Source organism: Scyliorhinus torazame, chromosome 3, assembly GCF_047496885.1.
Source record: "Scyliorhinus torazame isolate Kashiwa2021f chromosome 3, sScyTor2.1, whole genome shotgun sequence".
NCBI lineage: Eukaryota > Metazoa > Chordata > Chondrichthyes > Carcharhiniformes > Scyliorhinidae > Scyliorhinus > Scyliorhinus torazame.
Window position 1 is genome coordinate 318,599,617 of NC_092709.1, and position 23,838 is coordinate 318,623,454.

The following is a 23,838-nucleotide window of genomic DNA, read 5'->3' on the forward strand; positions in this document are numbered from 1 at the left end:
GATGGGGATGTGGTAACCCTCTCGTCAAGGTGATAAACTGGGGAACGGCAAGTTACGATAACATTAGACCGGAGTTGAAGAATTTGGATTGAGTGCGGCTGTTGGATGGTAAATCAATATTGGACATGTGGGAGTCTTTCAAGCGACAGTTGATTAGGATTCGGAAAGTCACGTTCCTGAGGGAATGAAGGATAAGTATGGGAAGTTTAGGGAGCCTTGGATAATGAGGGATATTGTGAATCTCGTCAAAAAGAAAAGGGAGACTTTTGTACGGTCTGGACTGGTGGGGACAGTCGACACCCTTGAGTATAAAGAAAGAAGGATGGTATTGAAGTGGCAAATAAGGAGGGGTCATAAAGTCCTTTGCAAGTAGGTTTAAGGTGAATCCCAAAGCTTTTTAGTCATATGTAAGAAGCAAGAGGGTGGCCAGGGAAAGGATTGGGCCACTTCAGGACAGTGGGTGGAATCCATGTGCTGAACCAGAGGAAATGGGTGAGGTACTAAATGAATACTTTGCATCAGTGTTCACTAAAGAAAGGGACTTTGTGGAAGTTGATTCTTGGGTAGGGTGTGTGGACAGTCTGGATCATGTTAACATCGAAAAGGAGGAGGCATTGGGTCTTTTAAAAATATTAAGGTCGATAAGTCTCCTGGTCCGGATGGGATTTACCCCAGAATACTGAGGGAAGCAAGGGAGGACATTGCTGAGGCCTTGACTGACATCTTTGTATCCTCATTGGCTGCAGGTGAGATCCCAGAGGGCTGGGGAATAGCTAATGTGGTACCGCCTCAGAAAGATAGCAGGTATACTCCTGGAAACTATAGGCCAGTGTGCCTCACATCGGTAGTTGGTAAATTATTGGAGAGAATTCTCATGGACAGGATTTATATCCATTTGTACAGGGCTGGTTTAGCTCAATGGGCTAGTGATGTAGAACAAGGCCAGCAGCGCAGGTTCAATCCCCGTAGCAGCTGAGAATTCTGAATTCTCCCTCTGTATACCCGAACATGTGCCAGAATGTGGCGACTAAGGGCTTTTCACAGTAACTTCATTGCAAGCCTACTTGTGACAAAAGGTTATTTATTAATTTGGAACAAATGGTCTCATTAGGGATAGACAGCATGGTTTTGTGAAGGGGAGGTCGTGCCTCACTAACTTGATCGAGTTTTTTGAGGAGGTGACAAAGATGCTTGATGAGGGGAGGGCAGTGGATGTTGTTTACGTGGACTTCAGTAAAGCCTTGACAAGGTGCCTCATAGCAGACTGGTACAAAAGTGAAGTCACACTGGATCAGTGGTAAGATGGACACAGAACTGGCTCAGTCACAGAAGGCAAGGGATAGCAGTAGAATGTGTTTTTCTGAATGAAAGGTTGACTTGTGGTTGTCCACCGGGTTCTATGCTAGGGCCTCTGTTGTTTGTAATGTACATAAACGATTTGGAGGAAAATGTAGCTGGTCTGATTAAGTTTGCGGATGATACCAAGGTTGGTGGGAGTGGCAGATAGTATTGAGGATTGTCAGAGGATGCAGCAGGACAAGATTGGAGACTTGGGCAGAGAAATGGCAAATGGAGTTTAATTCGGACAAATGTGAGGTAATGCATTTTGGTAGGTCTAACATAGAGGGGAAATATACCATAAATGGCAAAACCCGTAGGAATGTAGAAAGTCAGAGATCTGGGTGTGCAAGTCCACTGATCTTTGAAGGTGCAACACTGGACAATGCAGCCAAGAAAATATACGGAATGCTTGCCTTCATTGGACGCGGCATAGAGTATAAAAACTGGCAAGTCATGCTACAGTCGTATAGAACCTTGGTAAGGCTGCACTTGGAATATTACGCACAATTCTGGTGCTTATACTACCAGAAGCATGTGGAGGCTTGAGAGGGTGCAGAGGAGGTTTACCAGGATGTTGCCTGGTCTGGAGGGTGTTTGCTATGCGGAGAGGCTGAATGGACTCGGTCTGTTTTCATTAGAACGACAGAGGTTGAGGGGGTCACCTGATCTAGGTCTACAAGATTATCAGGGGCATGGAGAGTTCATGGGCTGGCATTTCCCAGGGTGGAGGGGTGAGTCATCAGGGGGCATAGGTTTAAGGTCCATGGGGCAAAGTTTAGAGGAGATGTGTGGGGCAGGTTTTTTACGCAGGGGGTGGTGAGTGCCTGGAGTGCCAGGGGAGGTTGTGGAAGCAGATACATTAACGCTGTTCAAAAGGCATCTTGACAAACACATGGATAGGATGGGTATAGAGGGATATGGCACAAGGAATTGCTGAGGGTTTTGGCAAAGGTTGGTATCATGACTGGTACAGGCTTGGAGGACCGAAGGGCCTTCTCCTATGCTGTATAGTTATTTGTTCCCTGTGCACGGGCAAAGTTTTTGTCCTTTGTCCGATTCCTTCAAAATCCCCTGCTGTCTTCCCAAGCTGGTGTCCCATCTCTAATTTCCCTTTTTTACAATGCCTTTTAATGTCCATCTTCTACTTCTACCCCATTGGTGGTACTGTCCTTGCTATCTGTTGAATTTGAACCACAGCATTCCACCTCTTTCTGCCCCCATATTCTTGACACTGCCTGATTTGCCCTTGGCCCTCTCCATTTCCCCATCTATGTGCTACCCATTGCAAACATCAACCACTGACCTGGGTGGCACGGTGGGTCGCAGTGTTGCTTTACATAGCGTGGGTCCCAGGTTTGATTCCCGGCTTGGTTCACTGTCTGCACGTTGCAAGACATAAACATGGTAAAACGATAGCAAGACATAAACATGGTAAAACGATATGTTACAGAACTTTGTACATTGGATTCCTCCCGTACATGTCAGTTTTCCAGATCCTTCGTGTATTTTCTTGCTCAAAACACACCCCAGACAGACCCCCCCCCCCCCCCCCCCCGCATCATGTGCGCTCTATGAACCACCTTAAACTGTATCAGGCTAAGCCTGGCAGACGAAGAAGAGGAATTAACCCTACTTAGGGCATCAGCCCATAGCCCCTCCTCAATCTCCTCCCCCAGCTCCTCCTCCCATTTACCCTTCAGCTCCTCTACCAACACCTCCCCCTCTTTCATCTCCTGGTATATCGCCGACACCTTGCCCTCTCCGACCCATACACCCGAGATCACCCTCTCTTGAATTTCCTGTGCCGGGAGCAACGGGAATTCCCTCACCTGTCGCCTCACGAACGCCTTCACCTGCATGTATCTGAAAGCATTTCCTGGGGGTAGCCCAAACTTCTCCTCCAGTGCCCCTAGGCTCGCACAGGTCCCCCATTCTTCTAATCTCTGCTCGATGCCAGCTCTGAACCCCCCCCCTGGTCCATCCTCCCTGGGACAAACCGATGGTTACCCCTGATCGGGGACCACACCGAGGCTCCCATTGCTCCCTTGTGCCGTCTCCACTGGCCCCAGATCTTTAGCGTTGCCGCCACCACCGACTCGTGGTGTACCTTGTCGGCGAGAGCGGCAGCGGTGCCGTCACCAGCGCCCCCAGGCTCGTTTCCTTGCAGGATGCCATCTCCAACCTCTTCCATGCCGCCCCCTCTCCCTCCATCACCCACTTACGGATCATCGCCACATTTGCTGCCCAGTAGTAGCCACCCAGATTCGGCAGCGCCAACCATCCTCGGTCCCTACTGCGCTCCAGAAACCCCCTCCTTACCCTCGGGGTCTTACTCGCCCACACAAAACCCATCATACTCCTGCCTACCCTCTTAAAAAAGGCCTTGGTGATTACAATTGGAAGGCACTGGAACACAAAAAGAAACCTCGGGAGGACCACCATTTTGACCGACTGCACTCTACCTGCTCGCGAGAGCGGCAACATGTCCCATCTTTTGAAGTCCTGCTCCACCAGCCTCGTCAGATTTCGATACACCCCTTCACCCTCCCCCACACCGCCTCATTTGCCAGCAGTCCCACATCCAACCGCCACAACGGGCGTTGGTCCCTCTCTTCTCCCAACTCCAGTTCCACCCAGTGCGGGGCGTGATTTGAAATGGCTATGGCCGAATACTCCATTCCCTCCACTTTCGGGATCAGCGCCCTGCCCAGAACAAAAAAAATCTATCCGGGAGTAGGCTTTGTGCACGTGGGAGAAAAAAGAAAATTCCCTGGCCTGCGGCCTGGCAAACCTCCACGGGTCCACTCCCCCCATCTGATTCATAAACCCCCTAAGCACCTTGGCCGCAGCCGGCCTCTTTCCAGTCCTTGATCTGGAGCGATCCAGTGCTGGGTCCAACACCGTATTAAAATCCCCACCCATTATCAAGCTTCCTACCTCCAGGTCCGGAATGCGCCCCAACATGCGCTTCATGAATCCGGCATCATCCCAGTTCGGGGCGTATACATTTACCAATACCACCCACGTCCCCTGCAACTTACCGCTCACCATCACGTATCGACCTCCATTGTCCACTACGATATTCTTGGCCTCAAACGACACCCGCTTCCCCACCAATATTGCCACCCCTCTGTTCTTCGCATCCAGCCCCGAATGGAATACTTGTCCGACCCATCCCTTTCTTAACCTGACCTGATCCGCCACCTTCAAATGTGTCTCCTGGAGCATGACCACGTCTGCCTTCAGTCCTTTTAAGTGCGCGAACACTCGGGCCCTCTTTACCGGTCCATTCAGGCCCCTCGCATTCCACGTTATCAGCCGGATTGGGGGTCCCCGTGCTTTTCTAAGCCTGCCCTGCCACCTCTGGTGCAGCTCCTGTCGCGGCCTTGTCTCATTTACCCCATCCCCGAGCCTCCTTTTGGAAGGACAAATATGAATGCGGAATACAGGGTTAACGGTAGAGTTCTTGGCATTGTGGAGGAGCAGAGAGACCTTGGGGTCTATGTTCATACATCTTTGAAAGTTGCCACTCAAGTGGATAGAGCTGTGAAGAAGGCCTATGGTGTGCTCGCGTTCATTAACAGAGGGATTGAATTTAAGAGCCATGAGGTAATGATGCAGCTGTACAGAACCTTGGTGAGGCCACATTTGGAGTACTGTGTACAGTTCTGGTCGCCTCATTTTAGGAAGGATGTGGAAGCTCTGGAAAAGGTGCAAAGAAGATTTACCAGGATGTTGCCTGGAATGGAGAGTAGGTCTTACGAGGAAAGGTTGAGGGTGCTAGGCCTTTTCTCATTAGAGCGGAGAAGGATGAGGGGCGACTTGATAGAGGTTTATAAGATGATCAGGGGAATAGATAGAGTAGACAGTCAGAGACTTTTTCCCCAGGTGGAACATACCATTACAAGGGGACATAAATTTAAGGTGAAAGGTGGAAGATATAGGAGGGATATCAGAGGTAGGTTCTTTACCCAGAGAGTAGTGGGGGCATGGAATGCACTGCCTGTGGAAGTAGTTGAGTCGGAAACATTAGGGACCTTCAAGCAGCTGTTGGATAGGTACATGGATTACGGGAAAATGATATAGTGTAGATTTATTTGTTCTTAAGGGCAGCACGGTAGCATTGTGGATAGCACAATTGCTTCACAGATCCATGGTCCCAGGTTCGATTCCAGCTTGGGTCATTGTCTGTGCGGAGTCTGCACGTCCTCCCCGTGTCTGCGTGGGTTTCCTCCGGGTGCTCCGGTTTCCTCCCACAGTCCAAAGATGTGCGGGTTAGGTGAATTGGCCAATGATAAATTGCCCTTAATGTCCAAATTGCCCTTGGTGGTGGGTGGAGGTGTTGAGTTTGGGTAGGGTGCTCTTTCCAAGAGCTGGTGCAGACTCAAGGGGCCGAATGGCCTCCTTCTGCACTGTAAATTCAATGATAATCTATGATTAATCTAGGACAAAGGTTCGGCACAACATCGTGGGCCGAAGGGCCTGTTCTGTGCTGTGTTTTCTATGTTCTATGTTCCTCTCCCTCCAGCACCAGCGCCCACCGTCTCGTACGGTCTTCTCACCCGGTCCCTTTCCCCATCCCCATCTATCCCCCAGCCCGTGGAACATTTCCTGCACGTGATTTAACACCCTATGTACATCAAACATCCCCTCCACCCTCACAAACCCTCAGTTTGAGTCCAACTTTTCAGTTTGAATAAAGGCCCAAGCCTCCTCAGGCGTTTCAAAATAGTGATGCTGATCCTTGAATGTGACCCACAATCGCGCTGGCTGCAGCATTCCGAATCTCACTCCTTTCCGGTGCAGCACCGCATTGGCCCGGTTGAAACCCGCTCTCCTCTTTGCTACCTCCGTGCTCCAGTCCGGGTATATTTGGATCTCCGCATTCTCCCAGCTGCTGCTCCGCTCTTTCTTGGCCCATTTCAAGACCCTCTCTCTGTCCGTGAAACGGTGAAACCTCACCACAATCGCGCTTGGCGGCTCATTAGCCTTGGGCCTCCTCGCCAGCACCCATCCAGCTCCAAAGGCCTCGAAGGGGCCTCCGCGCCCATCATCGACTCGAGCATCGTGCTCGCATATGCCCCGGCATCGGCCCCCTCCACTCCTTCAGGGAGACCCAGGATCCGAAGATTCTTTCTCCTCGACCTGTTCTCCAGGTCTTCAAATCTTCCCGCCCACCTCTTGTGCAGCGCCTCCACCCTCACCGCCAGGCCCAAGATCTCATCCTCGTTCTCATTAACTTTTGTCTGCACCTCCTGGATCTTTACCTCGTGGGCCTTCTGGGTCATCCCTAATCCTTCAATCGCTGACAGCCTAGGCGCCAGCATCTCTTCCCACAGCTCCTCAAAACAGCGCTTAATGAACTCTTGCAGCTCCGGCCCACGTTCCACTTTATCTCCAGCCGCCGCCATTTTGTTTTTCTTCCCTCGCTTCTCCTGCTGCTCCAACGCTGCTTTTTTTGCCCGTTTCGCTTCTTGTCCGATCCATAAACGGTGAAGGGGGATCTCACTTCTCCCTTTCCCACACGGAACGTCTTCAAAAAATTCCCGTTGGGGCTCTTCTAAAGAGCCCGAAAGTCCGTGATCGCGGGAGCTGCCAAATCGTGCGGCTTAGCTCCGCATCGCCGCAACCGGAAGTCCCACTTGACATCTTTAATGTCTCTGTTATACATTGCTTGTCTGGCATCCAGTCTTGGATGACGTTTTGCTCCAGTTACATGTTGGAAAATATTGAAGCCGTTGGTTTTAGCTCCCGCTGCAAGCGGGATTCAATTTACATCTTGTTGGCCTTCACTTATTACCCACCCTCTTTAGCTGTGCCCTCACAAATTTCAACTCTTCCACAATTCTACCACCTGATCCAGTTGCCCATTAGCTATGCACTTGATGGTCTCTACTGCTTCTCCATCTCCTCACACTTCAGGAAGGATGAGCGGGGCCCTGAAAAGGTATAGAAGCAATTTAACAAGAATTAGGGATTTTAGTTACAAGGTGTTGTTGGAGATGATCTCCTTGGAACAAAATCATCAACATCCAAGAGATTATCATCGACCAGAAACTGAACTGGAGTAGCCATTTAAATACCATGGCGACCAAGGCAGAGGATAGAAATCCTGTGGCGAGTAACACTCAGCTGAACCACCCCCTCTCTCCAAAGCCTATTTACAAGACACAATCAGGAGTGTGATGGAATACTCCGCACTTGCCTGGATGAGTGCAGCTCCAACAACACTCGTGAAGCTTGATACCATCCAGGACAAAGCAGCCCACTTGACTGCTACCCCTTCCACAAACATTATATCCCTCCACCACCGCTGCACAATAACAGCCGTGTGTACCATCTGCAAGATGCAATGTAGGAACCCAGTCAGCCTCCTTTAACAGCACCTTCCAGACCCACAACTACTATCATCTAGAAGAACAAGGGCAGCACACACATGGGAATATCACCACCAGCAAGTTACACTCCAAGCTGCCCACTATCCTGACATGGAAATATATCGCCATTCCTTTACTGTTGCTGGGTCAAAATCTTGGAACTCCCTCTCGAGCAGTGCTGTGGGTGTTCCAACTGCAGCAATTCAAGAAGACAGCTCATAACCTTCACAGGGCAATTACAGATGGGCAATGAATGTTGGGCCTAACCAGCGAAGCCCACATCCCAATAAAGTTTTTTAAAAGAGGAGATTATGACAGATTTGGATCAAGTAGATGAGGAAAATCTTGCTTTGTCTGATAGGACTGGGGGGACATAAATTGGAGAAGAAATGCAAGGGAATGTGAGGATGAGCTTTTTTTATGCTGAGAGTTGTGATGACCGATCTCGCTGGCCATATGGGTGGAGGAAGCAAAGATAATTATTTCAAAACTACATTGGATTGGCATTTGAAGGCACTTAACTTGCAGGGCTATGAGATTAAGCAGGGGAATGAGACTGATTGGGTTGCTCAGATAACTGGCATAGACTTGATGCGTTGAATGACTTCCTTCTGTACAATAAATAACTGAATATATAACTTAAATAATCACACTGTACAAATCCCACCACTTGCTTGGTGTTACCCCTTTTGCAACTTTCTCCAGGCTATGTATCATTTCACATCCTCCAGCTCTAACCTGTGCCACTTCCATTCCAACAAGCTTGCCATCTCAGCCCTGCTCACTGAGTCGTCTTCAGAAGGTATCTTTGCCTTTTTGCTTTTCAGTGTCTTTAAAAGACTTGTTTTAACCATACTTTTTCATTTTATAAGGTAACTTGGGCACACTCTGCATACTGAAAGGTAAGTAAAGTCACCATAGTCCCAGATGACCATATGCTGCTTTCTCCTTTTGAGGGGGAAAGCTGACTGGTGATGATTTAACCGGAGGGTCACCGCACCTCAGACAAGGGGCAAGGTTGAGAAGGCGGGGCCTTCATGAATAACCTCAGCCGGTACAGGAATTGAACCCCCACTTTAGGCTCACTGTGCATCAAAAACTAACTGTCCAGCCAACTGAGCTAAACCGGCCTCAAGGTAAAGGTATTTACAGGGGTAATTCTGAAAAGGATGTTTCGTCTTGTGGGAAAATCTGAAACGAGGGGTTACTGGTTAAAAATAAGTGGTTGCCCATTTAAGACAAATGAGAATTTGTTTTGAGTCTCTTCCTCAAAAGACAGTGGAAGCAGAGCCTTTGAATATTTTTAAGACCGAGGTAGGTAGATTCTTGATTAGACTAGAAAAATAGGACTAGGCATAGACCATTTGGCCCATCGATCCCGCTCCGCCATTTCATGTGATCATGGCTGGTCCTTTACCATGGCATTTCACAAACTGGGTTCAGTGAACAAGATCTCGGGACCCATGTTTGATTCCTACCACAGCAGACAGTGAATCCGAATTCACTTTTTAAAACCTGGAATTAAAAATTTATTGATGACCATGAAACAATTGTCGTTAAAAACCCATGTAATCCCCCGAGTGTGGTAGGAAGCCATTCGGCCCATCGAGTCTGCACCGACCCTCCAAATAGAGCACCCCATTCCCATAACCCCACCAAACCTGCACGTCGTTGGACTGTGCGAGAAAACCAGAGCGCCTGGAGGAAACGCACGCAGACTCTGGGAGAATATGCAAACTCCACACCAAGACCCGAATCTAACCCACTGCCACCTTTGTCTTTAGGGAAGGACCTCTTTACCCGATCCAGCCTACATGTGACTCCAGATCCACATCATTGACTCTTAATGCCTTCTGAAATGGGGGACAATTGGGGATAGAAACCTAGAAAATAGGAGCAGAAGACCATTTGGCCCTTCGAGTCTGCTCTGCCATTCGTTACGATCATGACTGACCAAGGCTCTGTATAATTGCAGCAAGACATCCCGGCTCTTGTACTCTAATCCTTCCGCAATGAAGTCCAGCATATCAATTCCCTGTTGTATCTGCAATAATCTTTATTGTCACAAGTAGGCTTACATTAACACTAATGAAATTACTGTGAAAAGCCCCAAGTCGCCACATTCCAGCAACTATTTGGGTATACTGAGGGAGAATTCAGAATATCCAATTCACCTAACAAAGACGCCTTTTGGGACTTGTGGGAGAAAACCGGAGCACCCAGAGGTAACCCACGCAGACACCTGGAGAATGCACAGACTCTGCACCGACAGTGACCCAAGCCAGCAATCGAACCTGGGACCCTGGAGCTATGAAGCAAGAGTGCTACCTACTGTGCTACCGTGTCATCCACTCATGCTTACCTTCAATGACTGGCGTATGAGGGCACCCAGGTCTTGGTTGTACATTCCCCTGTCCTAACTTATGGCAATTCAGATAATAGCCTGCTGCCTTGTTTTTGCTACCAAAAGTGGATAACCTTGCATTTCTCCATTATACTGCACAGGGCTAAATCGCTGGCTTTGAAAGCAGACCAAGGCAGGCCAGCAGCACGGTTCGATTTCTGTAACAGCCTCCCCGAACAGGCGCCGGAATGTGGCGACTAGGGGCTTTTCACTAACTTCATTTGAAGCCTACTTGTGACAATAAGCGATTTTCATTCATTCATTCATTTTATCTGCCATTTGCCCACTCGCTCAACTTGTCCCAATCACACTGAAGGATCTCTGTGTCCTCCACACAGCTCACCCTCCCACCCAACTTGGTGGGTCATCTGCAAATTTGGAGATATTACATTTAGTTCCTCATCTAAATCATTGATATATATATTGTGAATAGCTGGGGTCTTAACACCAATCTCTACAGTATGCCACTGGTCACTGCCTGCCAATTTGAAAAATATCTGTTAATTTCTAATTTGTTTCCTGTCTGCCAACCGGTTTTCTATCCATCTCAATACACTACTCCCAATCCCATGCGCTTTAGTTTTGCACGCTAATCTCATATGCGGGACTTTGTCAAAAGCCTTCTGAAAGTCCAAATATACCACTTCCACTGGCTCCCCCTCGTCAACTCTACTAGTTGCATCCTCACGAGCACACTGCCTGAACAGTTCTTCCAGACTGCTTCACTGCGATTCTCACTGCAGGACACTCTTCCAGTGGACAATAAATGCTGCCCCAGCCAGCAATACCCACATTCCGTGAATGAAAAAAATCCAGATGTTCTCCAAATGCAAGCTTTTTTATACTTCTGGAACAGTTTATTATCTATAGTACGACACTAATTGCTTCACATAAACCCTTCTAGGAGTAATACTTTATGTTTCATATATTTGTTCTATGGAGAGCCAGTGCTTTGGATATTAACTGAATCACTTTGACAGGCAAAAGTGCTGATAGCTTTGGAACAAAACATGTGCAAGCTTGCTATATTGTTTTCTCAAAAAAATTGGATGTGCATATGCAGTCAAAATACACCCCAGTTACATCTCTAGCAACAATGTGACCGTTGTGGCAGTACTGAAAACTACCTCTTCGGCAGCAATACAAGTTTTTGAGTTGCTTTTGAGGCACTAAATGAGAAATAGTGGGAAGATTCAAGAAAAAAGATTCATGGCAATGTTTCCAGGGATGAGGGAGTTTAGTTACATGGATTGGAGAAGCTGGGCTGTTCTCCTTCGAGAAGGCTGAGAGGACATGTAATATAAATCAAAATCATGAACGGTCTGGACCAACATCTCCCAAACTGGGTTCGGTGGAACCCTGGGACTCGTCCAGGGCAGCTGCTGTAAATCCTACAAAAACTTGTCTTTGAAGCTTGAGATCTAAGGCAGTTATTTCAATTTGTTAGCTACTGATTGGCGTGCTAGTGCTAGGAGAGAGAATGAGATGGGAGCCCAAGATGGGGTGGCCGAGGAGCAGGATGGAGTCGGAGGTGGTGGGGGTTCCAGACACCCCCCCCCCCCCCCCCCCCCACCCCCCACACACACACACACACACACACACACACTGGAGCATTCAAAGGGGGATTGGAGATGGAGAGAGAGATTGTGTTGCTAAAGAAACTAAAGAGTGATGAACACCGCCCAGTCCATCACAAAGCCGCCTCCCATACATTGACTCTGTCTGCCACCTCCTGCCTTGGGAAAGCAGGTAGCATTCACTCTTCCAACGGGCAGGAGATACAAAAGCCTGAAAACACGCACTAACAGATTCACAAACAGCTTCTTCCCTACCGGACTCCTAAACCACTCTATGGATTGATCTGATCTCATCACACTGAGTAGTACTACACTCCTGTAAGCTTCACCCAATCAATGCCTGTGTCTATGTATTTAACTTGTGTATTTTATTTTTGCTCTATTTATTTTATTTTCATGTATAGAATGATCTGCCTGAATTGTACGCAGAACAATATTTTTCTTTGTACTTCGGTACATGTGACAATAAACAAATCCAATCCAATCTTGCAGAGGGCTAGCAAAAAATATGGCTGGCCGATTGGCCCCCTATGCTGTAACCATTTTGTGATTGTATAATTCTCTCAATGTGCCGGTGTTTTCTAATGTGCCGGTATTCGCTAATGTACAAAAGATAGTTCAAGGTATCCCGATTACAGATGCGTGCTGGGCTAAAGAAATGGGGAAATCTCTGACAAATGAGACGAGATGATTGCACCCTTCTGTCAACTGAAAACATGCCACCAGGGGGTGCAAGTGATTTAGTGGATGTACATTGTTTAAAAATATTTGTTGTCTAGCTATAGTTTGGAAAATATGGAAGAATGGGAAGCAATTGGTCTCTCCCTTAACCTGACTTCTGGAAATATCCTTTCAGTCTTGGAGGTGGGACCTTTCTTGGTCTGTGCTGTTTGCTGACTGGTTGCTCAACCTTTGAAGAAGCGCTTGAGATGGCATCACGTGGGGAGAGTACAAAGGTGGATAAATTAGTAAGAGATATCTACGGTGGAGACTATGATCGGTTTGGGCTTCCAGGCTGGGCTGTGGCCTCTAGGTGAGAGCTTTTTGATTATTCGCCTTTTAAAATTTTTCTCTCGGATTAAGTGGTGTGGCGCACTTATTTTTCAGAAGGAAAACCTGGGGCTGAATCTTGATTCCCAATAATGGGTGGATTGGTGTTTCCAGATGTTAAAAAGTAAACCGAATCGGGAAAGAAGCAGATGCTCAACCTGATCAGGGGCAGCGGGTTAAGAGACTGTCTAATCAACCATAGGCAGCGAGGTTCCCCAAGCCTTGGGGAAACTTGCAGCTTAAAGGAGATGAAAAGGGCTAAATCCATGAGGTTAGTGGTTTACAAACACTGCTTTGGGTGAGGAAAAACAGCATTACTTCAGCCCCGACAAGCTACCCAGGGGAGCACCTCCCTAACCTCGTTCTCCCCCTCACTCTTCTAAGCAGTACAGCAAACCTGTAGTTTGAGTTTCAGCCTAGTGCATGAGAGCTGCTAACAAAAAGCCCTCAAACCTTTCACTTGGGCTGCGTGTGGTTGGAAAGCCACAGTAAAACAAAATTGAAACCGATCTGAAGTTAAAAAGCATTCTTCTTCCCTGACCTCTCACCAGTGCAGAACACTCCTTCAGGATGCAATCCAGGCTGATTTTTAAAACACGATTTTTTTTCTTAGGTCATCTGCTCTGAATACCCACCCTTGAATCATAGATTATATAAATTTCTAGCACAATGGATGCGCAGTAATTGTACAGATGAATTAACTGTTTAAAAATAGTCATGTGGGATACTTTACACTAGTTTCCCCTACTCTCAAAATATTTTCCTTGCCTTTGGAATTGGAATTTTCTTTGTGTAATATGTCTATAGAACTTCAGGCCTTATGGACTTGAGCCAAATGATAGCTAATTGAGTTCCAGTCCTCTTCATTTCTTTTTTCTCTGCACTGATTGTTAGTATTTACTGTAATTTTTTTATTTAATTTGACCTGTGCATTGTTACAGTACTTTTCCCAAGAAGCCATTCTTTGCTTGTGAGCCAGGGTAGTGTGTGGTGGAAAGCTATTTAACCATGGAAAACATCACAGCTGAGCCAAATTCTGTTTTGACGTGCACTGTCCAGTGAGTGCTACACCGTATCCATCAGGAGTAGGAAAATTTCCCTTCCAAGTTTACCAAGGATAATTATAGCATTACTTGCCAAATGTTTTTTCACTGTGGCCTGATTTTTCCACTAAACAAATTGTGACCCCCCTCCCCACCTCCATGGGGAAAGAGAAAGACAGTGAGTCAGTGAGTGCATGTGGATGAGTTTGAGTAAGGTGGAAGATTGGCAGGCAACATTGGGTTCCTCCCTCCCCCTACAGTTTGAGGAAGTGATGGACCTTAGACTTGCCCACTGAACCACAGAGGCAATACAAATTGTGCGTGCACATATATCCTGTAGCATCTAAATTGATCCTATGGCTGTCCCACCAGAGTTACCTTCAGTACCTCAGAAGGGAGAGTTTGCTTCCGCAATTGTTCATTGCGGGGGCCGCAATAGTTTGTGAAGCCCTAAAATAGTGTTTCATGAGATCTGGCGCAACACTATAACCAGTTATAATTCATGCTCCTCAACCTTTGGCTTTTCTGGCAGGAACAGAATAATTGTACTCGTCCAAGAAACCAGTGGTGATGCGCCACGAGGGAGTAGAGGTTATAGAATGTTTGATATAGTAGCCATCATTGTGATCTTTGAATAAAATTCCTGATTAGTGCCTTAAAAAGGGATCCTGCTAACATTGAAAACAGGGAATGTATGGAGTTGAATTTTAAAACTCTTACAAGAAGGTGATACCAGACTCCACTCCAGCAAATATAACCTTAACCAACAACATCTCTCCTCGTATATCAGTCCCACAATCCCAGGAGTCAGGCTGGTAAACCTTCGCTGCACTCCATCCATAGAGAGAACATCCTTCCTCAGATAAGGATACCAAAACTACACACACTATTCCAGGTATGTACCTGTAACATCAGCGGAGTGAGAATTTGTTGCTTACTGGAGAGAGGGACAGTGGGATTGGCAGTGTGTGAGGGAATAAATATTAACTGCTGGTGCAGGCACAGCAGGCAGTGAAGAAGATAAATGGTATGTTGGCCTTCATAGTGAGAAGATTTGAGTGCAGGAGTTGGCATGTCTTGCTGTAATTATACAGGGCCTTGGTGAGACCATACCTGGAATATTGTGTGTAGTTTTGATATCCTTACCTGAGGAAGGATGTTCTTTCTATGGATGGACTAGCCTGATTCCTGGGATTGTGGGACTGATATATGAGGAGCGATGGAGCTGGTTACAGTTATATTTGCTGAAGTTTTGATGAATGAGGGGATCTACTAGAAACAGTTTCTTGTAACAGGACTTGCAGGGTAGATGCGGGAAGGATGTTCCTGATGGTGGGGTGTCCTGAACCAGGGGTCACAGTCTTGAGGGTCTGGGGTAGACCGTTTAAGACTGAGATGAGGAAACATTTCTTTAAGAGTGGTGAGCCTGTGGAATTCGTTACCACAGGAGATAGCTGAGGCCAAAACATTGTACATTTTCAAGAAGACATTAGATGTAGCTCTTGGGGCTGAAGGGATCAAAGAATATGGGGGGAAAGTGGCAACAGATTACTGGGTTGGATGATCAGCCGTAATCATAATGAATGGCGAAGCAGGCTTGAAGGGCGGAATGGCCTTCCCCTGCCCCTATTTTCGATGTTTGCTTTTCAAAAAGATAAAACATGACTTGGAATGTTAACAAACCTTTTTTGTTTCCTCTTCCAGTTTTGGGAATATGATGAGCAAAGAAAAACGGGAAGCAGCGAGCAAAGAAGATTTGGCTAGAGCTACTTTGGTCACCATCACAAACAACATTGGCTCCATAGCCAGGATGTGTGCACTGAATGAGGTTGGAACTTAGCTTGGAAGTCCTGTTAAATATATTCCAAAGGAGAATTGGTGCATGGTTGTCTTCTGTTCTCAGAGCTTTGAAATGTGTACGCATTCATAGCGTGGACTTGGCTAACAAAAGACATCAGTTTGCTTGCCACCGTTGAAACCACACATACAAGGGGAAATGTAACTAAAAGAAATATTTTCAGAATACAGTTGCTATGGTATTAACATAGGGAAAACTTGTGCTTAAATAATCATGCAGAAGGCTAATAGATTTTTGCTCAGATTTGCCCCCTTATGAAAAATGCTTGCCACATGGGAGGAAATGATGCTTTGTGTTTTCAGCTTCTTTACAGTGCTGCCTTGTAGCATCCAGATCAAGCAGCATTGTACAGGGCTATGAAAGCACAGAGACACATACTGCAAGTGCAAATGTTTTTCTGCCTTTCGTATTTCATGTATGTGGACCTTCCAGAAATACTGATCAATGAGTAAACATAATGAAGTTGTAAATAATCAGCAATAATGTATTACTTTTTTTTATTGGATATTCTACAGAGGTCCGGTGCAAATCTGTGGAATTGTAGTCCAGTTGGTTCTAGCCTATTAAAGGATGATTTCTTAACCCCACTTGCCAAGTTCAGAGTAATTGAGGCCAACTAATTTAAAAGGTGTCTGCATTCCTCCAGGTTCTCCGGTTTCCTCCCACAGTCCAAAGGTATGCAGGTTAGGTGGATTGGCCATGATAAATTGTCCCTTGGTGTCCAAGGATGTGCAAGTTCGGTTACGGGGATAGGGAGGGGTGGACATGGGTAGAGTGCTCATTCAAAGGGTTGGTGTGGACTCAAGGGCCAAATGGATTCCTTCTATACTATTGGGATTCTATCTATCTATGATATACACCTCAAATGCCATAACCTGCAGGGTGACAGATCAAATGTTGGAAAGTGGGGTTAGGCTGGGTGGCTTGTTCCATGGCCAGCTCGGACTTGATGGGCTTTCTGCAGTAAATTTTTTATGTTTCAGGTGGTTTCAGACTTCGCCTTCACTTATTTGGCAGAATCTACTCGGTATGCAGTTCGTTTTGTTGATTGCTGATGGGTGTGATCAGTTTTAAATCTACTGTCAATCCAGGATGTCCCTTGGCCTCTTCCTTCGCTTAAACGACATTTAAAAATGTTCTCTAGTTTCCTTTTTATTTATTCAAGGGACGTGTGTGTCGCTAGCTCAGCCAGCATTTTTTGCCCATCCCGAATTACGAGTCAACAGCATTGCTGTGGATCTGGAGTCGCATGCAATCCAGATCCGGTAAGAATAGCAGATTTCCTTCCCCAATCAACAGTGGTTTCATGGTTATCATTAGACCTTTTTTCATAGAATCATAGAATTTACAGTGCAGAAGGAGGCCATTCGGCCCATCGAGTCTGCACCGGCTCTTGGAAAGAGCACCCTACCCAAAGTCAACACCGCCATCCTATCCGCATAACCCAGTAACCCCACCCAACACTAAGGGCAATTTTGGACACTAAGGGCAATTTATCATGGCCAATCCACCTAACATGCACATCTTTGGACTGTGGGAGGAAACCGGAGCAACCGGAGGAAACCCACGCAGACACGGGGAGGATGTGCAGACTCCGCACAGACAGTGACCCAAGCCGGAATCGAACCTGGGACCCTGGAGCTGTGAAGCAATTGTGCTATCCACAAGGCTACCGTGCTGCCCCTTGATTCCAGATCTTTGATTCCAGATTTTTATTAAATTCAAATTTCACCATCTGCAGTGGTGGGATTTCAGCCTAGGTCCCCAGAGAATTACTCTGAACATCTGGATTACTAGTCTAGTGGCAATACCATAACGTGTCTGCCTCCTCTGTTCTAATATACAAGAGAAATGTCAATTGTTTAATTTGGAGAAGAATAACCAGAAGAGGCAATATAAAATTTGGTGCAATTCTAATGAGTGTGGGAATAAAGGAACCTGGGATTATATCATTGAAGGTGGCAGGGTAGGTTGACAAAGTAGTTAATAAAACCTCTGGGATTCTGTTGCGTATAAATAAGGGCACAAGTACAAAAATGAGGAAGTTATGATAAAGCTGTATAAGCACTGATTTAGGTTCAAGTGGAATCACAGAATAACACTGTACACCGACGCATGAACGACACCTGACCTGCCTACCTAATCCAATTTGCCTGCACTTGGCCCACAGCCTTGAATGTTATGATGTGCTAAGTACTGATCAGGTATTTTTTTAAAAAATGAGACAACCCGCCACTACCACCCTTCCAAGCAGTGCATTCCAGATCGTCATCGCCCTCTTGAGTAAAAAAGCTTTTCATGACATCTCTTTCCCAAACCCCCCCCCTCCCCCCAAACCTCCTGCCTCTCACCTTGAACTTGTTTCCCTCATAACTGACCCTTCACAATAAGGGGGATAACTGCTCCCTATCCACCCTGTCCATTCCCCTCATAATCGTGTGCACCTTCATTGGGCCACCCCTTGGTCTTTCCTGCTCTAGTGAAAACAACCCAAGCCTATCCAAACTCTTCTTCATAACTTAAATGTTCTATCCCAGGAAACATCCTGATGAATCACCTCTGCACCCCCTCCAGTGCAATCACATCCTTCCTATAATGTGGTAACCGGAACTGCTCACAGCACTCTAGCTGTGATCTCACCAAAGTTCTATGCAACTCCAACATTTGTAATCTATGCCTCGATTGATAAAGTAAGAAGTCTTACAACACCAGGTTAAATTCCAACAGGTTTATTTGGGACCACTAGCTGTCCGAGCACAGCTCCTTCATCAGGTGAGTCACCTGACTCACTTGACTCAACTGATAAAGGAGCGGCGCTCCGACAGCTAGTGATTCCAAATAAACCTGTTGGACTTTAACCTGGTGCTGTAAGACTTCTTACTGTGCCCACCCCAGTCCAACGTTGGCATCTCCACATCGACTGATAAAGGCAGGCAAGTGGTCCCATTTGCCTTTTTCACCATCGTATTATCCTGCCCTTCCACTTACAGAGATCTATGGACAAATACTCCAAGGTCCCTTTGTCCCTCGGAACTTCCCAGTATCAGACCATTCACTGAATACTTCCTTGTCAAATTACTCCTTCCAAAGTGCATCACCTCTCACTTTCCACCTGCCACTCTTCTGCCCATTTGACCTACACGTCTATATCTTCTTGAAACCCAAGACCCTCAACCTCACTGTTAACCACCCGGCCAATCTTTGTATCATCCACAAACGTACTTGTCCTACCCCCCATATAGTCATCTGTTGTTTATAATGACAAACAATAGGGACACAGCACAGATCATGTGGTACACCACTGGACACTGGCTTCCAGTCACTAACACAGCCATCTGTTATCACCCTCTGTCTCTTACAGCTAAGCCAATTTTGAATCCACTGTATCAAGTTACCCAGTATCCCATATGCATTTGCCTTCTTTATAAGTCTCCCATGTGGGACCTTGTGAAAGGCTTTGCTGAAATCCATGTAAACTGCATCAACTGCACTACCCTCATCTCTACACCTGGTCCCATGCTCAAAGTTCAATCAAATTTGTTAGGTATGAACTCCCTCTGACAAAGCAATGCGGACTATCCTTGATCAAACCTTGCAAGTGGTGATAGATTCTCTCCTTCAGAATTTTCTCCAATAGTTTCCCTATCACTGAACTGAGTCTCACTGGTCTGTTGTTCCCGGACTTATCTCCACAACCTTTCTTAAATAGTGGGATCATATTAGCTGTTTTCCAGCCTGTGACACCTCACCCGAGGCCGGAGAGGAATTAAAAATTTGGTTCAGAGCTCCTGCAATCTCTACCTCCAGCATCCTGGGGCACAATTGATCTGCACCTGTAGATTTGTCCACTTTTAAGCCTGCCACCACCTTCAATACCTTTGACAAGGGTCATCTGGACTCAAAACGTTAGCTCTTTTCTGTCCCTACAGATGCTGCCAGACCTGCTGAAATTTTCCAGCATTTTCTCTACCTTCAATACCTTGCCACTCCCACTCCTGAAATAATTTGCTCAAGATCCTCCGTCTCTCTGAGCTCCATATCTACCTCCTCATTCTCTTGGGTGAAGACGGGTGTGAAGTATCGTTCAACACTCTACCACAGTCCTCTGGCTCCACCCACAGATTTCCTCCTTGGTCCCTAATAGGGCCCTACGTTTTCACTCGTTAGACTCTTCCCATTGATCTACTTCTAGAATATTTTGGGATTTTCCCTACTTCCACCAGTCAGAGCTTTCTCTCATACCCTCTTTACTCTCCTGATTGCTTTCTTAAGCTCCATCCTGCACTTTCTGTACTCCACTAATGCATCTTGATTTGCTCCCCTTGTACTTGCTTAAAGCCTCTCTTTTCCTTCTCATCGTATCCTGAATGTCTGTGGTCATCCATGGTTTACTGGGCTTGTTGCTCCTTCCTATTACCCTAGCGGGAACATGTTGGGCCTGTACCCTCCCCATTTCCTTTTCCTTTCATAGATTTCCCCACAAGCAACTCTTTCAGTCTACCTTGGCCAGATCTTGCCTTATTTTACTGAAAACCTTTTTTTTTTTTTTTTTTGCAACTTGTCTATTTCTTTGTCCAGAACAAACTTAAATTGTACCATTTTGTGGTTGCTATCACCAAAATGCTCCCTACAACCACCTGTCTGGCTTCATTGCCCAGAATTATGTCCAGCACTTGTTGGACCCTCTACATATTGAGCTAAAAGGTTCTCCTGTATACATTTTAAGAACTCCACTCCATCCAAACCCTTAACAAGATGACTATCCCAATTAATATTGAGAAAGTTGAAATCACCTAATATAATTACCCTATTGTTTTTGCATATTTGCTCCTCAATTTCCCACTAACTATCTGGGGATCTATATTCAACACCTGGCAATGTGACTGACCTTTTTATTCCTTGGCTGTACACACAACTTAATTTGATACCTCACTCCTTACTGCAGTAACTGACTCCTTAACTAATAATGCAATGCCTCCTCTTCTTTTACCCCCTCCTCTGTCTCGCCTGAAGATTGTATATCCCAGGATGTTGAGCTACCAGTCCTGCTCCTCCCTGAACCGCGACTCTGGTGGCTCCTATACCGCAATTCCACGTATCAATCCTCGCCTTAACTCATCCGTTTTAACTGTAATGTTCCTGGCATTGGGTGGAGGCCATCCCAGCCTTGTCTTACTCCCTTTAAACTTACCACGGCTGTATTCCCTCTGACTTGATTGCTTTTCTGTTATGCTACATCCCTACTCTGCTAACAGTCTGCATCCCATCCCGCTCCAGTTTAAACTGGAGTAGTGTGTCCAATTTTATGCACCATACTTAGGAAGGATGTGAGGACATTAAGTCGCAAAGGACATTTAAAAAGTTGCAGAAAAGATGTGCCAAAATGGTTCCAGTCATAATAACAATCACTTATTTTCGCAAGTAGGCTTCAATGAAGTTACTGTGAAAAGCCTCTAGTCGCCACATCATGTGGATTGGTTGAATATGCTTGGGCTGATCTTTTCCAAGGAGAGATGTTGAGAGGAGATTTGAAATCGTGCATTTGTGGCCAGAGTTGGAAGGTCAACAACCAGAAGGCACCCAAATTGATTGGCGGGGGTACCCAAAGCACAATAGGAAAAGCTCTATGTAGTGAGTGGTTAGCATCTGGCATATACTGCCTGAGTGTGTGGTGTAGGCAGATTCCACTGTGGCTTTCAAAAGAGAATTGGGTAGTTATGAGGAGAGAATTTTTTCAGGGCTACAGGGAAAAGGTGGTGGGACTAACTGAGTTCATTTTGCAGAGAGTTGGCATACACGTGGTGGGCCAAATGGTCGGCATCTGTTATTATCACTGATTTTGTATTGCACTCATAAATTTCAACTTCCTTGGTTCTTCCCATTTTAAATTATTATTTAAGTTTTTCCTGTATCACTTGGCTGATCTCACCCTTCACTGTGTTTAAATTGTGTGAGGATATGATACATACAAGAACATATAGCTGACCAGGAATCCTAAAACTGTATATAGATGATCTGTTGAAAGTCCCAGTACCAATCCCTGGATACCAACAGTCAGTACTCAGTACTGTTGATCATTTGCCATTGGCAGATCATGATGGGAGTAGGTACCTCTTAGGCTTCCCTCATGCAAAGATTGAAAGCAGTCAAGCATTGCGTTTATACTTATGAACTCATTCTGAACTGCTTAGATATTACTATTATGCATTGGTTGGTTTAAGTTTTCCATTACGATGATTTTGCACCTATCCGATATTTATTAACCTATTATCTGGGCTTTGCCTCACCCCACCCTTGAACGTCATCCAGTCTTATGGCTCAGTGTTAGCTGTTCAACATCCAATTCCAACCTTGCGACATGAAGGGAGAGTGGAAAGCATACCACAAGAGTCAGTGATAAAGCAGTCGATGACCTCTGCTCCATTTTCATTCCTCTCTCCATTTTCCTTTCCACTTCAATGTAGGAACATAGAAATTAGGAGCAAAAGTGGTCAATATAGCCCTTTGTGCCTGCTCTGCCATTCAATCAGATCATAGCTGATCTCTTCCTTGTCTCAAATCCACCTCCCTATCTGTTCCCTTTGACCTGTTTTATGTACTTTGCGTGATCTTTCCTAGCCCTTCTACAAATATCCTTAGGTGGCTGTTCGTCCCATTTATTTCAGTATTGGCACACACAATTGAAAAACATGAATATTTCTGCTAAGAAATGTTGAAAGGCTTGTATTTTTAAACTGTGTAGTTTGTACTTCCCTTTTGTCACTTATTTACGATCGTTTTTGTACTGCTTAGAACTGACTTTATTTGTTTGGATAAATGGGATGTTTGTGCACTTTATTTTGAAAAGCTAGGCTGTAAATACTTTTTGTGCAATTGAAATACTTTGCTATCTAATTGCAAGTTTGTTTGCCCCAAGGGTTGTAATTCATTAATTCTTGTTTAGAACATTAACAGAGTGGTGTTTGTCGGCAACTTTCTAAGGATCAACACTTTGTCCATGAAATTACTGGCCTATGCGTTGGAATACTGGTCAAAGGGGCAATTAAAGGGGCTCTTTTTGGAACATGAGGTGAGGTTTTTTTTTTTAAAAGTCCTAATTATTTTGATTCTGCTCAAAGGCTATTTTTGTTCCATTTAAGTGATCATAATCCAGTGCATTGTCATGCTAACATACTACACAGCATAATGAGTACAATTCCCTATGTGACAGCATCCTTAGCGTTGGGCAGACTACCTAGGTAGGTACCTGTTTTATTACCATAGCACCTGACCTATTGAATTTCTTCCATGAAGGCTACCTCATTCAGAAGGGGTGGTTGTGTCACTAGTTTCAATTCTACGTAACTGGTAAGATCAAAGAAAACGAAACAAAATTTGAGAATATTCACAGCAGAATTTTGGTGCTGCAGTCCTGGGGGAGTTCTGTGGTATTGGAGGTGTTATCTTTGAAAATTCCATGTCTCAATTTGAAGAGCAGGGAGTTTATTGTTCAGTCTCGACTAGCATCACCCCTTTTAAATAAAAAAAAACCCCAAAATAGCTGGTGATTCCTCTCATTATAGTCATACTTCATTGTGATGAATTGGCTGCAAGCTCCGAGATATCTGAAAAAGCACAGTGCTTCATAGATACAGCCGCCTATCTCCAGGTAACCCTATGTGAGATTCCGAAGTGCAGAAAGTTGTTGACCCATTTGCAAAAGATGCATTGTAATTTCAAAAACAATTGTGCAGAAAGCCTATTTTACATCCACCTTGTTTCAATTCTTAAATTGCTTGGCGAGGATCTTAATACTGCATTGCTGAAATCATAGTCATAGAGGTTTACAGCTTGGAAATTTGCTCTTCTGCCCAACTTGTCCATGCTGCTCAGTTTTTACCATTAAGCTAGTCCCAATTGCCCACATCTAGCTCATATCCCTCTATACCCATTTTTCCCGTATAACTGTCTAAATGCTTTTTAAAAACAAAATTGTACCCGCCTCTGCTACTGCCTCTGGCAGCTTGTTCTAGACACTCACCACCCTCTGTGTGAACAAATTGCCCCTCTGGACCCTTTTGTGTATCTCATCTTAAAGCTATACCGTCTAGTTTTAGACTCCTCTACCTTTGGGAAAAGATGTTGACTATGCCCCTCATTATTTTATAGACCTCTATAAGATCATCCCTAAGCTCCAGGGAAAAAAAAG

General features: G+C 45.6%; 1 protein-coding gene across 2 annotated transcripts in view; it reads left to right on the forward strand.

Annotated features, from left to right (window-relative positions):
• The window catches only part of LOC140409268 (pantothenate kinase 3-like), a 163,705-nt gene that overhangs the window by 24,004 nt on the left and 115,863 nt on the right, over window positions 1-23,838 (forward strand). For both annotated transcript variants that reach the window (XM_072497629.1, XM_072497628.1), the window contains exons 4-6: window positions 12,556-12,732; window positions 15,497-15,620; window positions 22,594-22,719. In XM_072497629.1, coding sequence (XP_072353730.1) covers window positions 12,556-12,732; window positions 15,497-15,620; window positions 22,594-22,719 — 427 coding nt within the window. The remainder of the gene's footprint in view (window positions 1-12,555; window positions 12,733-15,496; window positions 15,621-22,593; window positions 22,720-23,838) is intronic.